This window comes from Malaclemys terrapin, chromosome 5, assembly GCF_027887155.1.
Source record: "Malaclemys terrapin pileata isolate rMalTer1 chromosome 5, rMalTer1.hap1, whole genome shotgun sequence".
Taxonomy (NCBI): Eukaryota; Metazoa; Chordata; order Testudines; family Emydidae; genus Malaclemys; species Malaclemys terrapin.
This window is the reverse complement of record NC_071509.1, coordinates 54,316,628-54,332,839: the sequence shown is the minus strand read 5'-3', so window position 1 is coordinate 54,332,839 and position 16,212 is coordinate 54,316,628. Positions and strand designations below refer to the sequence as shown.

General features: G+C 42.1%; 1 protein-coding gene across 1 annotated transcript in view; it reads left to right on the top strand.

Annotated features, from left to right (window-relative positions):
• DLC1 (DLC1 Rho GTPase activating protein) overlaps nucleotides 1–16,212 on the top strand; it is a 417,446-nt gene that overhangs the window by 388,577 nt on the left and 12,657 nt on the right. Inside the window, exons 8-10 of the mRNA XM_054029697.1 lie at nucleotides 7,991–8,054; nucleotides 11,190–12,616; nucleotides 14,113–14,289. Coding sequence (XP_053885672.1) covers nucleotides 7,991–8,054; nucleotides 11,190–12,616; nucleotides 14,113–14,289 — 1,668 coding nt within the window. The remainder of the gene's footprint in view (nucleotides 1–7,990; nucleotides 8,055–11,189; nucleotides 12,617–14,112; nucleotides 14,290–16,212) is intronic.

Below are 16,212 nucleotides of genomic sequence, written 5' to 3'. Positions count from 1 at the left end.
AAAAAAGGATTCCCAGAAATGTAGTCTTTCCTTGCCAGGAAAAAAAATATGTAGCTAAGCCAGTGTATTTTGGATTCAGCATTCTCCTGCTTAAGTATTATCTTAACCTGGATTTTTGTATTTTTATGGGAGAAAAGTGGCGCTCTATCTTACTGAATGAAAGTAAGACTATTTTCTGTATTAAGCTATGACATTCCCTGCTAATTTGATCCATAAAGTTAGGTTTTGCTTTTGTAGCCTTCTATCTTAAGGATAAGTTACAAATCTTTAGGAAATGGAATTTGACAAAACAGCCTTCTGATCAAAGTAACCAACTCAAAAAGACTTATTTTTTGTGAAAGTAGCCAGTGTTTTATATGGCTGTTGTTGTAAAATAGCTAATTTGCTTTAGTCTTCAAAATGTAATATACAATGTAATTTGCTTATTAGCCTAATGGGATTACTATATACAACAATTAAACCAAGGACAGTGTTTTTGAAGGCTATAACATGGTTTTGAAGCCATTGTGATTGATCTGGCAGTATTGTACAAATGAAGATGGTTTTTTATTTAAGTAAAAATTTTGGGGGACATATTCAGATTCTACTAACCATGAAATAAAACTAAATAACTCCATGGAGCAACTCTGAAATCAGAATTTGGCTACATATCCTTTATAAATATTGCCCCATATTAATAGGTTACCAAATTCTGTATTCCTTTAGGGTTCCATCATACTCTCTTGGTTAAATTTTTAAGTCAATTAAATATCTTTGGCTAGACTACCTCTAGCTAATGTGGTTTGGAATTAATATGCTATATTTCTTCATGCTTTTTGCATTTATTTTGACTGATGTTAGACACTTGGTAAACATTATAATGATTAATTTAGGAAAGGGCTTACAGCTGTTGTCACAGAGCCATAAATCTGGCACTACATCTTGGCTGAAAATCTTAGTAGTTGGGAATTCTCTTGCATTTTTAACACAATGTTCAGTTAACACCCAAATGCAATTGACAGTAAAAAAGTAATGGGAGGTGTGTGTGTGTGTGTGTGTGTGTGTGTGTGTGTGTGTGTGAGACTTTCTGTGCCCTGGGCTGAGAATATAACTCTCCATGTCAACTGGTGTGCTACTAGCAATCCTTGTTATCTTCTTATGTTGATTGCACATCTTACAAGGAAATTAAATCAGAACAGACATTTTGAAAACACAGACAGTAGAAGTGATCAGAATTACACATCATTTAATGCAGCATTTCAAATAACTTCTCCTACCTGAAGAACAGGGGGACACAATTTAATAAACAGCAATTTATAATGTGAGCAGTGAAAACTGCCAGCAAAACTTTAATCACAGACTGATTGTGTAAATATGATTCCTATTGAGAACTATAACATGGAGAGAAGTCAAGGAGTGTAGTGCTAAATATTTGCTGCAAAACTTTTGGTAAACACGTCACTCTGAAAATATATAATACTTGCCTTACTTCAAAGGGGAGCATTATTATTTGTATACACTAAAGATTAGTGACTTACTGCTGAGTATGAAGAAAAGGTCCCTCCCTCCCAACAGTTTACGATCTAAGGGCCTCATCCTGCACAGACTTAGTGGGATTTGCACATGCTAAGCACCTCTGAAAATCAGGCCATCGAATTAGTTGCCTAAAGAGGGACTTAAGTGCCCAGTGTTAATTTTTTAAAACTTGAATGCTTGACTTTACTTTTTAAATTGTGCCCAATATTGACATTTTATCAGGAATGGGCCCAAACCAAACCCCCGGATCCAAACACCTCCAAATTTAAGGGAGGCCCAGTTTCAGATCCCAATTTTATCATTTGGGCAGATCTCTAATTTGTATATGCTGCTCAAACCTGAATGTTAGTGTTTTTAGTGGAAAGGCTGAATGTTGCCACTGTGTTACTGGCTTTCCGGAACAATTTAAACTACCAGATAAAATCGAGATTATAGAGATAGCATACAGTGCTCATGATACTTAGTAGCAATACAGTGGAAATAATTAGAAAATAGTCTGTTACTGATCATGAAACATATGGTTAGCAGATAACATCAGGATTATATCTTAATCTACCAGGGATGCTTCAGGTGGTTACAGTCTGCAAAGCCCTGTTTGTTTGTTTCTTAAGACATTCTGTAGAGTAGTGACTAGGCATTTATCTTCAAAGGGATTCTGGGCACACAATCTGTGGACAAAACAAGGTCCTGAAACATGCTCATCCTAAAGGATGTTGCTACCTAAGTACAAATTTTGTAGCAGACTGTTATAGAAATCCCGTCTGATCTGTCTCTCATTTTTGGGGTTTCTAAATCACCACCACCGTAGTGGCTACACTCAGGCATAACTGCATAAGTGATATCGGAATGTACTTAAACCCTGAGGCTCCCAGACTTTTGAGCCAACTAAGATTACTGTAGCAGACCAACATGACTAGTGCTTGCAGCTCCTGCGAGCTTTGAGTTTGGAGGGGTGCAACCACTATTGCAGGTTAGAGTATGTACAAATGAATGGCAGGCAGGCAAGCAGTGAAGGCACATTATGACCCACGAAAGCTTATGCCCAAATAATTCTATTAGTCTGTAAGGTGCCACCAGACTTCTTGTTACTTTAACATAGAGTAGTGGGCCAAATTTTGCCCTCAATTACACTATTCACAGGTATCACTGAGGGCAGAATTTGGCCCAGCAGCAATTTATTAAACCTTATGGCTGAGTGTGCCTAAAGGATGTAAATGCTCAATACCCAAGAAGTATTTTTGTAGGCAGGGAGTTGGACAACTAAAGGCCAAGTGGAAGGAAAGAGAGACCGATGGGATGAGGATCTAGAAGGGGGAAAACTGGGTCTGGCTGGGAAGACTGGGGACAAAGAGCCAGAAGGGATTGGGAATGGTTGAATAAGGAGATTGGGATGGGGGCGAAGGGAGATGATGGGGGGGGGGCGCGCAAGTTGGAAGTGATGAGACCGAAGAGGTCTGTGCTGGGGAGAACAATCAGAAGAGTCTGTGCTCACTAGAGAACATTCCCCTCTAGAGCCTGGAATGGAACCCATGATTTCTGAGTCTCACCACTCCTCTGCTGTCAGCAGATACCTGTGAAACCCACTGGCAATGTGTCTCAGTGCTCTAATGCCAAGTACTCTGAAAAAATCAGGTCTTAAGTATCTCAAATTTGGCCCCCCCAAATTAGTGGACACTTTTTTTTACCTTAATCTTCCTGTGCCTCAGTTCCCCATCTGTAAAGGGGAATAGTATCACCACCTCAGTTTATAGAGGTGTTATGAAAAGAAATATCAAATGTTTGAGACAGACTCAGATTCTATAGTAATGAGAGCCATAGAAAAGCCCATGAGGAAATTAATAAGAACATAAGAACAGCCATACTGGGTCAGACCAAAGTAGCCTGTCTTCCTACAGGGGCCAATGCCAGGTGCCCCAGAGTGAATGAACAGAACAGGTAATAATCAAGTAATCCATCCCATGGCCCATTCCCAGCTTTTGGCAAATTATTCTGAATACTGTGCAGGAAATAAGACCTAAGGCCACACACTGAACAATAAGGAGAAAACAAAATATTGATTAGCTGCTCATTAAGTGAGCACCATCCATCCTGTGCACTGAATGAGGTAGGGGTCCTATGGAAAAATAGTATGTGATCATATAATGCATATACACAAGGGGGCTGAATTAAGGTTGCAGAGGCAACATTCATCCCAGCATTTCATACCTTTTGAGTGCTTGATTTTTGTAACCTGAATAAGTGTGTGTGTGTGTAATATATATAAGCACATACATATAATATAAAAATTCATTCAGTGAAACTACTTGTAGAGTAAGGCACTACTATGCAACGTGATTAAAGGTTTCAGTGTCTCACCCGCTATAAACAAGCTGGATGTGTGATTATGGGACTGTTAAATGAAACACATAGATCTGAGACATCTCTGTAGAGCATTTAGATTTTCAAAAGGAAACTGTTTTTATAATGAAAACATGTCAGATCTGAAACAGAATCTTTACATGCCTGATTGTTCCTGTAACTGATCTCATTCATAAAGGGATGATCTTAACTTGCTTTCATATTTGTGTTTGTGAGGGGTTAGGGTGTTTTTGTTGTTTTTTTAAAAGGATCTCTGTAGAAATAGTCTTTACGCTTATCTCATTCAGCTGTTCAAGAGTTTTATTTTAAATGGGGGGAGGGCAGGCCACAATATAATCTTTGTGAAATCAAAGACACTCTTATCAGGCAGGCTCTAAATATGTTTTCCCTGACAGATCAAAGTGGTCAGGCTAGTTAAATGCAACAGGCTGGAAATAGATAAAACCTGATATGGGGACTCAGTGGCAGCTTTTTTGCTGTATGAGGCAAATGCTTCAATACTGTAAAATTCACAAATTGTTACATGAAACAGAACTGAAGACCAAGTCAGTATGCCTTGGATTGAGGCCCAGGAGTTCCAAATTATAAATCAAAAGTTAAAGAAAAGCCAAGTAGTGTTTACTCCTCTAGAAGATATTACAGTGACCTGTGTTTTGAGTAATTTAACATTTTATCCACAATAGTGCAGGTGTGCTTTTAAAAAAGCTGGTTAGTTTAGTTGTTTGCAACTAAACACTTAAGTTTTAATTTTTATTTAAAATATTAATTCCCTTCTTCAAAATTAAATGAACAATTGCTGCTATGCAATCCAAAAAGGAGGGTTAGTCACAATCAAATAGCCAAGGCCTGTTGTTAAAGTTATTTGTGAACAACTCAGTACAGTATTTTTGTTTTTCTTTCATGTTGATAGTTTAAAAACTACACTGACTATATAACATCAGCACAACGCAGGTCATCCAAAAAAGAAAATCAACATATCCCATCAATGTTTTGCAAGAGAAAAATGTCCCCTATAACATTTTGAGAGGAGACCAGAGAGAGAGTGTGAGGGAGAAATTAAAAAATAATACATTTGAGTACACTCTTCAGACAAAATTGTTTTGAATCTTACTCTATGTAGACTCAGGTAATGGTTGAACCTGTTATTTTTCATTAAGGTAGCAACACTTTCATGTGTGTAGGGCCTTCCTCAGGGTTTGTTGTATTGGGGGGAGGAGGGGAAATCTGTTTGGTAAGGCCTCACGCACCAGAATGTCAGCTTCCCTCTGCTACTTGTCTGAAGACCAATAAGCCTTATTCTGCTCTCCATTACACAACCAGGAGTAACTGCATTGAAGCCAATGAAGTTACACAAGGGTCAAGCTGGTGTAAGTGGAATCAGACTCAGCAAGTTTCATCACACAGTGTAATTACTCTGAAGACAACATGGAGTGATGTTTTGGAATGGTGTTGTGCACTGTAAGCTTTGTCACTTGGATAGGGTTACCATTCGTCCAGATTCCCCCGGACATGTCCAGCTTTTTGAGCTAAAAATAGCATCCGGGGGGAATTTGTAAATGTCTGGACTCCCCACCTCTCTTCCCCCATGCAGAGCGCACGCGGCTAACAGGGCAGCCGGCCGGATGGTGCCACTTACATGGGGCTCTGACAGCCAGAGAGAGCCCCTCCTCCTCTCCCCTGCAGCAGAGATCACTCCCTGCATTCGCAGATCGCCTCCGGCAGTCTGGAGCTCCTCCCGCACTGCTGCCCAGCGTGCCGGAACGAACGGCTCAGGCCGTTCCTGAGCAAGTTCACAGAGACCTTAGGCGAAGGCCAACAACAAAGGGGCCAGGGGGTCGGAGAAGGGGCAGGGAGGTTCTGGAGGGGGCAGTCGAGACGGGGGAGGGGGGTCAGGAGTTCAGGGGGGCTTTCTGGGGGTGGGGGTGTGGATAAGGTTTTGAGCAGTCAGGGTACAGGTAGGGGGTGGGGTTCTGGGTGCATTTGGGGGGGGTCTTAGGAGGGGGCAGTTAGGGGACAAGGAACAGAGAGGCTTAGGTAGGGGGTGGGGTTCTGGAGGGCAGTTAGGATCAGGGGTCCCAGGAGTGGGCAGTCAGGTGACAAGGAGCGGGGGGGGGGGTCTGGAAATTCTGGGGGGGGCTGTCAGGTGGCAGGGGTGGGGAGAGGGATCAGAGCAGTCGGGACAGGGAGCAGAGGGGTTTCGATGGGTCAGGAGTTCTGGGGGGGCTGTCGGGGTGGAGTGTGGTTGGATGGGGCGTGGGAGTCCCAGGGGTCTGTCTGGGGGTGGGGGTGTGGATAAGGGTTGGGGCTGTCAGGGGACAAGGAGCCAGGGGAGGGTTGGGGATTCTGAGGGGGGAAGTGGGAGGGGCAGGGGCGGGGCTAGGGCAGGATGGGGGCGGGGCTAGGGCGGGGCTCCTCCCGTCCTCTTTTTTGCTTGCTGAAATATGGTAACCCTACACTTGGAGACAGGACAGTGTATTGCAAAGAACTGAGCGTCAAGACCTGGGTTCTACTCCCAGTTCCCCATTTGTAGATGGGAATAATACCACCCCTTTGTTTTGTAGGGGTGTTGTGAAAATAAATAGCAATGTTTTGGAGACACTCAGATGCTACAGTGATGAGAGCCATAGGAAAGCATACGAGGAAATTAATAATTCTGTCTTCAGAGCAGGGTTTGACTAGTGCGCTGAAAACAAGGCCTAGAACCATCCATTGAAGAATGAGGAGAACGTTCTCCCCCCGACTTGCTGTATGACCTGGGTTTTGAGCAAGGCTCTGTACCTGTGTTTCATCTTTATCACATAACTGGATCCTCAGTTTCCTAAGGGCCTGATCCTTCACCACTGAAACCAATAAAAGCTTTGCCATAAACTTCAGTGGGTGGCAGGTCAAACCTTGTGCAAAAACCCTTGTCTGTGCAAAAGGTGGGCAGAATGTGAAAGATTGGTGGTTCATCCTCTAGGCATAACTAAGTTGTTAATTTTATGTAATAAGACTCATCCCAGATACCTCTACGTATCAGTACTTTCCTTTCAGTTTCTTTTATTTTTTTAAACTAAGGGTATATTAGCTTCTCCAAATTCATCTTAAAAGATGTCAACATTGTAAAATAAAGATCTACATTTTAAACTGGAATGTTTATATGCTTGATTCTGCTCTCAATGAACTCAGTGGCTAATTTATCAGTGGACTAAGAAAGGTCAGAATACTCTGCTTTGAACTGTAAGCACTCAGGGCCTGATCCAACACCACTGAATTTAATGGAAAGAATTCCATTGACTTCAATGGGCACTGGATCAACAGCCAGGCAGAGAAGATTATACAAAAAGATGCTTATAATACCTTAAGGTATGCAGTTAAAAGTGCATTTCATGGGGAGCCTGGTTAATTATAGCTGCTGTACTCTTACCCAGCAATTAATTTTGTTTTTGTTTAAGTTTATTTTATTTTGAGAGCCACAGTCTTAAATATGAAAGAAACTGTACAGACTTGGAAGCAAGAACGAGGTCTATGATTTTCTTCTCTCTTTTTTTTGAACAGATTAGTAGAGTTGTCCTGGGGCTGTCTTGAAAGTAATTATATTACACAACACAGGAACAAAATAGGCACCTGATGTGTGGAAAATTAGTTTTCCTCTTTGAGGTTTCAGCTAGAAGGGTAAAAAATTAAAGCAACAGCAGGCTACATTACACCCACAATTGCAGAGAAGCACTTTCTTTGTACCTTATTCTCAGTATGTCAGGATAATTTGCTTCAGGATTATACGTAAAAATATATTTGATATTAAGCAATAATTATTAGTAATTCATTAATTTAAAAGCACTTTCAAACTTGGTCTGTCTCTACGCAATTTGGACTGTTCAGTTATTCACTTCCCTCTCATTGACTAGATGCAGGGAAACTACTAAATGCTCATCCACCCCCACTCTTCTCACCCAGAATTCAGCTGAAGTAATGTGTTAATAATTAAGCATAATAAGTGCTAATTGAGGCTCCCCTTGTGGCTATTTGTATGCAAAGGAGTTTGGAGATAGCCTTCACAAAAGCCTTTTAATTGAAATAGCCAGTGTCACACAAGTCTGCTGTTGTTAATGTGGTGGTTTTTTGTTTTGTTCCACAGGCGCTTAAATACTTTAAACAAATGTGCAGTGATGAAGCTAGAAATTAGTCCACATCGGAAAAGGGTAAGTTGTTTTTTTAACATCCTACATAACAGAACCATAAAAAAAGCTGAACATGATCTCATAGTTCATCTAACTTAGCTGCAGTGCAAGATTGTTCCCAGGCCAAATCTGGCATCCTTACGCAGGCAAAACACTCTTTACACTTCATTGTGATCTTTTGATTAAGGACTGCAGGATTTGGCCCTGTAACTGAATACACTCATTGACTCAGTTAAATCTTTTACAGACTCTGGGACAGGGATGTGGAGCACTCTCAACTACTGTGCACTTATTGGGGTCAATTTATGGGGGTCAACTATTTACACACTTATGTTCAGCTGTGATGATGACTCAGTTAGCTCATATGGTGCTGACTAATCAGCATGGACCAGAGTAAATCATCATCATCTCAGCTAACTTGAGTTGACTCTTCAGCACCGTGTTAGAACACCAGAATGCTTTATCATGTAGGCAGGCTCAGAGGGAGCGGAGGACACCCAGCCTTTCCCAAAAGATGCTCAGCTTGCAGAGTTGGGCCCATTACTCCTGTGCTTTTTAATCACTGTTTAAAATACTAATTAAACTAAGGCAAAATCTCTGAAGAATAGTGTTAAATAAGCTTGAAATAGTTTGCACATTGGTAAGGAAATCATTGTGGATTGTACAGTTTCTTTGCTGTTCACTCAAGACAATCTCATTAGTCAGTGAGTCTTAAACTAAGACCACTACCATTCAAGCTGAGCAATGATAAAATTTCTAGTTTGAATTTGGTATGATAGTATTTATGAAAAGTTTAGTTGTGCTTATTGATTTTTAATAGTAAGGTATAAATAAAGTTATTGGCATTATAAAACATTATACCCTTGCCTAAGTCCTTGATTGATGGGCAAAGGCATTGTGAAAGATTTTTTTTTCTTTCTTTTGGACACTTTTCTCTTCAGTTCAGTTGGACAGCTGGATAGCAGTCTGAAAATAATGTCTGAATGCTAAAGGTCAATAGTAGTAAGGACTGTCCCCTGGAAGTGAGTAGTTGCAGATGAAAATGACTAAACTTATGCAATACAAATGCTGCCAGTCTCATGACAAGAATGCATGCAAATGCTCTAAGGGTGTTTACCAAGGATCAGTCTCTCGCTCTCCTTTTCCCCCCCCCCCCTCTCCGTTTATGGTATGTAGCAAAGAAGGTTCTGAAAGATAACATTTTTTGATCATTATACATTTCCTATGTGTATGCTAAGTTTTCTGACTACCAGAAGATTTGTTTCCTGAAATCAGGTCTCTTTCTTGTTTCTGAGCCTGATTAACATCAGAGCGATCAAGATTCGTATTCGAAATGGACCCAATTTTCTACGAAGTCTGGATCGTATGTTTTGGTTTGGACTCATTTCTGTTTTTGACTCAAGCGTCAGTGGAGTAATATACAAATATAGGGCCAAATTACACTTTTGGTGACTTAACTAAGACCAGGATTTGGCCCTTAAGCCTTGTTTACATGAGAAAAATTACCTGTTGCTGACAGAGTGTCAGCAATGGGTGCATCTGAATGAATACTGTTTTCTTGGTCTTCCCTTGTAGTTAAATCATGTTTAACACCAATTGAGCGGCACCCATTGTCAGCCATAGGTAACTTTTTTGTTGTAGGCAAACTTCCCCGTTTAATTAACAAGACAAACTTCTCCATTGTTTCCTCACTCATGAATAGAATCTTAAGTTTCAGCATCCGGACCACAGAGTGCAGTGTGTCCTTTATGTGCTGTACATACATGTGTTTGATACAAACACAAGTACTGTTTGACTTTTTTTTCCTGGCTTTGTGAAGTGTCATAATAAAACTAAAAAAGGAACTGGAGCTAGGGGAAGATACCCCATTACAGGCTACATGAATAAAGCCTTTTGAATGATAACTTCTTATCCAGAGAATAAACTTAATGGTTCTTGTGTTCCTTATCTAACAAATGGCTTCTGTGGGGTTTTTTTTGTTTTTGTTGTGGTGGTTGTGGGGGGGGGAGGTTGGTTTTGGTTTGTTACTTTCTGTTGTCTTAAGGAAAACAATTTAAACAAACAAACTGGAACTTTGGCACATATTAACTATGTAGAAAACTATCTTTGGTAAGCTTACCTTTTGTTCTTTGTTTAGCACCAAAGGTGTATCCTGCATTGTTATGGTGTGTTAAAATAGTACTCTTTTTAGTTCTGGTCGTCCAGCTTGTGTGTAGTATGATCTTCTCCATGTAGATGGAAGAGAAGTGTGTTGGTCATACAAGATCATTCCCGTGCAGTAAAAGGTTGAAGCTTAAGTGGCAATGTTGAAACATACCCTCAGGCACTGCCCATACATCAAATATATCAGTGGAGAGGTTACTGACAATTTACTTGTGTTATACACTGTTGCTGGCATTTGCTGCTCAGTATCTATGAAATAATGCTAAAATTGCCTGGAGCTAGTCTGAAGTAGAAACTTCACAGGACAATCTTAGTGTCAGCTGCTGGGTTGTAGGGGGAGGAAAGGACCAGGTAAGAGCCTGGAGGCATTAAACTCTGGCAGTGTAATAGGTTCTCTTGCTATCTCATTAGTCACAGTTATAGACCATTTAAGCTTCAGGGATGGGTAAGAAGTTAAGCTACTACAATTCAGAATGTCTGAGAAGCATCTCTTAATTGCAAAGGAGAATATAAACAAAGCCACTATCAACAGAGTAACATTGGAGAGAGACCAGAGTGAGACCTGCCCCTCACTGACTCCAGTTTAAAATTTTATGCATGCTAGGAATTTCCACTGATCTCAAGGGTATCCACTGTGACCAATTAATTAAAAGTCTAGAGATACTGGGGTTTGTTGAAAAGAGCAATTTAACTCAGATTATATTGTTTGCTCTGTTTGCTTTATCTACAAGACGGCTTTGAAATGAACTTCAAACGTATATTTTCATCAATTTAAAAAATAGTCTTAAGATATATTGCATATTATATGTTATCTTTAACTATGATTGGCTTAAGAGGTCCAATCTTGCTCTCATTGAAGCCCATGGCTGTTTTGATATTAACTTAAATGATAGCAAGATCACACACTTAAGTATACTCACTGAAAGGAGTATACTTTGCTATCATCACTACCAGTTTGCCATTATACCTTATGGATGCTCTCTTTGCGCGCAGAGTGAAGATTCCGATGAAGATGAGCCTTGTGCAATAAGTGGTAAATGGACTTTTCAAAGGGACAGCAAGAGGTGGTCCAGGCTTGAAGAGTTTGACGTCTTCCCTCCAAAACAGGATTTGAATCCCTCATCCCCAGAAGCGCCTCTCCTGACGAATGCAGCTAGCCATGAAAGCGTACTGACAGACCTCAGCGAGCGTCAGGAGGTAGCTTCCATTCACAGCACCAGCAGCACCAGTAGCCACCAAGTCACCCTCCAGAGCGAGGCAACTACCACCAGAACAAACTCAGTCGTTAGCGTTTGCTCATCAGGAAACTTCATAACGAACGATGACTCCTTCGGTAGCCTGCCCTCGCCTAAGGAGCTGTCTAGCTTCAGCTTCAACATGAAAGCCAATGAAAAGAATGCCAGGTCTAAAACGAAGAGCCTGTTAAAGAGGATGGAGAGCCTGAAAATCAAGAGCTCTCACCATGGCAAAAATAAAGCCCCTTCCAAGCTGGGTCTTATTATCAGTGGGCCCATCCTAAAAGAAGGCCTGGATGAGGACAAGCTAAAACAGTTTAACTGCGTGGAAATTTCTACCCTCAATGGCAATCATATTAATGTCCCTATGGTACGAAAAAGGAGCGTCTCCAATTCCACCCAGACCAGCAGTAGTGGCAGTCAGTCTGAGACAAGCAGCGCTGTCAGCACACCCAGCCCCGTCACAAGAACACGCAGCCTCAGTGCGTATAATAAAAGGGTGGGAATGTACCTCGAAGGCTTCGACCCCTTCAACCAATCAACCTTCAGTGATGTCATGGAGCAGAACTTTAAGAACAGGGGAAGTTTTGCAGAAGACACTGTATTTTTTATCCCTGAAGACCACAAGCCAGGTACCTTTCCCAAAGCGCTCTCCAATGGTAACTTCTCCCCATCAGAGAGCAACTCTTCGGTGAACTGGAGAACTGGGAGCTTTCATGGACATGGCCATCTCTCCCTCAGGAGGGAGAACAGTGCAGAAAGCTCCAAGGAACTGAGCACTGGGAAAAGGCGCAACTCCTCTAGCTCAGTGGGCAGCCGCCTTAGCATTTATGACAATGTACCAGGCTCAATTCTGTATTCCAGTACAGGTGACCTGGCGGACCTCGAGAATGAAGACATCTTTCCAGAGCTGGATGATATCCTGTACCACGTAAAAGGGATGCAGAAAATAGTGAACCAGTGGTCAGAGAAGTTTTCAGATGAAGGGGACTCTGATTCAGCACTAGATTCAGTTTCCCCATGCCCTTCCTCTCCAAAGCAGATTCACCTTGATGTAAATAATGATCGAACAACCCCCAGTGACCTTGACAGTACAGGAAATTCCTTGACTGAGACTGAAGAGCCCTCAGGAATGCAGGACAGAAGGGACTCTGGGGTGGGTGCATCACTGACACGGTCCAACAGGTCAGTAACAGGGGCTTCTGCCACTAGACCGGGATGGGCAAACTTTTTGGCCCGAAGGACACATCTGGGTGGGGAAATTGTATGCAGGGCCATGAATGTAGGGCTGAGACAGGGGGTTGGGGTGCAGGAGGATGTGCAGAGTGCGGAAGGGGGCTCAGGGCAGAGGGTTAGGGTTCAGGAGGGATGCAGCAGGAGGCTCAAGGCAGGGGGTTGGGGTGCGGGCTCCGGCCCAGCGCCACTTACCTCGAGCAGCTCTGGGGTGGCAGTGGTGCACACCGGGGCTAAGGCAGGCTCCCTGCCTGCCCTGGGTCCACGCCACTCCCGGAAGTGGCCAGCATGTCTGGCAGTGGCTCCTTGGGGTGGGGTAGGGCACGTGGCTCTGCCGCATGCTGCCCTTGCCTGTGGGTACCACCCCCAAAGCTCCCATTGTCTGCGGTTCCCCATTCCCAGCCAATGGAAGCTGCGGGGGGTGGTGCCTGCAGGCGAGGGCAGTGCACGGAGCCCTCTGTCCCACCTCCCAGAGGGGGGCCGTGGTGCTGACCACTTCTGGGAGCAGCACAGGGCCAGGGCAGGCAGGGACCCTGCCTTAGCCCCACTGCACCACAGGGCTGGCAATCCTGCAGGCCGGATTGAAAGCCCTGATGGGCCGGATCTGGCCCGCGGGCCATAGTTTGCCCTCCCCTGCACTAGACCCAATTAAAGCCTTAGCATAGAAGTAGCTGTGGTGATTAAAGCAAATATGTGACTTTTATATATCAGTTTCAGAAATTAAGGGTGAGGATAACATTTTTATAGCGCCTTTAATCCAGAATGGTTTCCAACCAAGCCACTTTAAAACAGTGTATTTGTTTATTCAAAATGTGTCCACCATCGAAATGCAACTCTTTCTGCAGTGCAGTGTGAGAGTCATCTTCACCAGCAACATTAAAATAGTTTTTGGGGGTGGGTGAGGACTAACTTGTCAAACTGAAACTGGGATGTGTGGGGAATGCAGAATGTAATTACCCAAATTTGAAATAAGACAGGATACTGGTGGTGGTATCCCTGCTCTTTCCAAAACAGCATCACAAAAGAGACCACGGCTATGTGGTCAAAGCCTTCATTTTACAACTTGTTCAAAATACGGTACTTCCAACAGCATATAGTGCCCCTTTGTACCATATTGTGCAAATTACTACGAGGTAGTTAGTGCTATCAGGGCCGCCAGTCCAGGTTGTTTGCTCCCACATTAACACCTAGAAATTTTGCCTTATCTGCTATATATCAGGAGTTAGGAGTTTCTGATATGTAGTAGATAAAGGCAAAATTTCCAGATGTAGTCAGAGAAATCTCAGTATGGAATGGAATGTTCTGCTGAATGGCATGTTCTTAAACAACACTCATTAGAACGAATGCCCTCCACATCATTAGAGAGAATCCTTTTATTGTGGTTTCTACATGTGTCTTCCAAAGACACTTCAATAAATTGTCTTTTATTTTCCCCTCCTTTCCTGCAGGCACAGACTGAGATGGCACAGCTTTCAGAGCTCCCACGGGCCCAGTTTGAGCTCTGTGTCATTACAGATTAATAGCCAGTCTGTGGCACAGATGAACCTACTGCAGAAATACTCTCTTTTGAAGTTAACTGCCCTCCTGGAGAAATACACACCTTCCAATAAGCATGGCTTCAGCTGGTAAGGACCATTCAAACCCTAGGGATTTGCCAGTCATGAATGAATATAGAAAACAGTCACTAATCCCCAACTATCTTCCCTGTTTCTGTTTACTTGCATCTAATTAACACTCATTCTGCCACCCTCCTGGGGGGCTCCAGCCTCAGAGGACAATACTAAACCCATTAACCCTTCACATTGTTTTAATGTCATTGGGTGTCAGATGCTCATTAAGAGGGAGCCACTGAGGGTGGCTGCAATTAACGCGAGGGACATGGGAATGCATTTCAATACAGATGCTCATGAAGCACAGACCAGCTGGCTGTGTTGGGAAAAGTCCAGCTAGAATCCATAGCACAAAGGTGTAATCATGTATTAAACCAATTTGCACTTAAGGAGACCTACTTCAGCACATCTTAAGATACCAGAAAACGGTCGTCAACATCTCCTGCCTTTCTCCTTCATTGATATTCTTAATATTATTTATTTAATGCCAGGGCACTTCAGTTGAGTAAGTTTCCCTCACTTCTAGTGTGTCGCTATCTGACTGCTAACTTTTTTATGCTGAATACATTTTGTTGTTAAAAGAAAAACCCAAATCCAGTTAAGTTATTATAAAAACAAAATGAAAAAATTCAGCAAGTTTGGAAAAACAGCTGAGTTTTCCTGTAGCCACTTCAGCTTTTCGTTACCCAGTCAATATCTTTTGTCAGATTAGTGAAATAGAAAACCTGTTATTGCCATATCTGTATTGCACAGTCTCTGTAACCCTAAAGCAGCAAAAAGTACAATATAGTTGGGGGGGGGGGTTCCCCCTTCCTTCTTATGGCCTCCTCCCTTCTCCAGGACTCTGAGTATTTAACTCCAACATCAAAGTAGTTCCTGTTCAAAGGCTGTTATTATGTGAGCCATGCTAAATACAGAAGTTGTTTGTTCTGAAAGACAGAAATAAGTATTGACCGGTTATCCCTGCATGCTTCAGATTCTCAGTGGGGATCATAATGTGTTCTTTCACATTCTGCTGGCGTGTTTTTTGACAAAGCGAGTATTATTCACACACATATCAATAGTGCCGCATGTTTAACTATAGTGTAATACAGTTTGATTCTTTTTATTTTTTGTAGAACAGATTAGCCCCCAAAAGCATAATACACTGTTTGTATAATCAACTATACATGCAGAAGTTAAGAGTCTCCCTGTTGTGTCCTCCGAAGTTTTGTATCCTACATTAACTTTCTCTTTCATTAGCGAGATGATCTCAACACTTTCAAATGCTAAAGGATTTTTTTTACTTGAGAAAACACTCTTGAGAATCCAAGAGTAAATAATTCTTTTGAGCTCTGGTAAATTTTTCCTCTGAGTCAAAAGCAAATGGAAAGGTGTTTCATTGAAACTAGGGGCCTGGCAAGGGGGGGTGTCCCCTCAAAGGGGTCATTTGAAGAACTGAAATTTTTAGCTGACAAACTCAAATGTATTACATCAGCTTCCTGCTGTTACACATACGGGTGGGCAGTCGGCCTGGCTTGAGAGCTTTATAGACTAAGTGGTTGACATACAAAAAGGTTATTGTTCACATGCCCATCTTTCTTGAGAGACCTAAAGAAGCTACATTATAAAGGGTTGTTGGCCACGGGATTTATTTTGACTCTACTATAGTTCATCCTGGCTCCTGTTCTACCCCATAGCATTTGTTGTACCAGTATTGATAGACTAGCACCCCATATTAATGGTTGTAATCAACATATAGCCCCTCCTAACATTAAGCATCATAGAGATGCTCCATTTCCTACCCCCACCTTCCTCCGTGGAAAAAATTAAATATTTTATGTTTTCAGTGCTACAACTAAGCCTTTCACATAGTATTCACTCTATTAAAGTATTTCAATTTCACTTACTTTTTAGCATGTTACAGCTACTGGAATCTAGAAGATGGGGTGGGGTGGG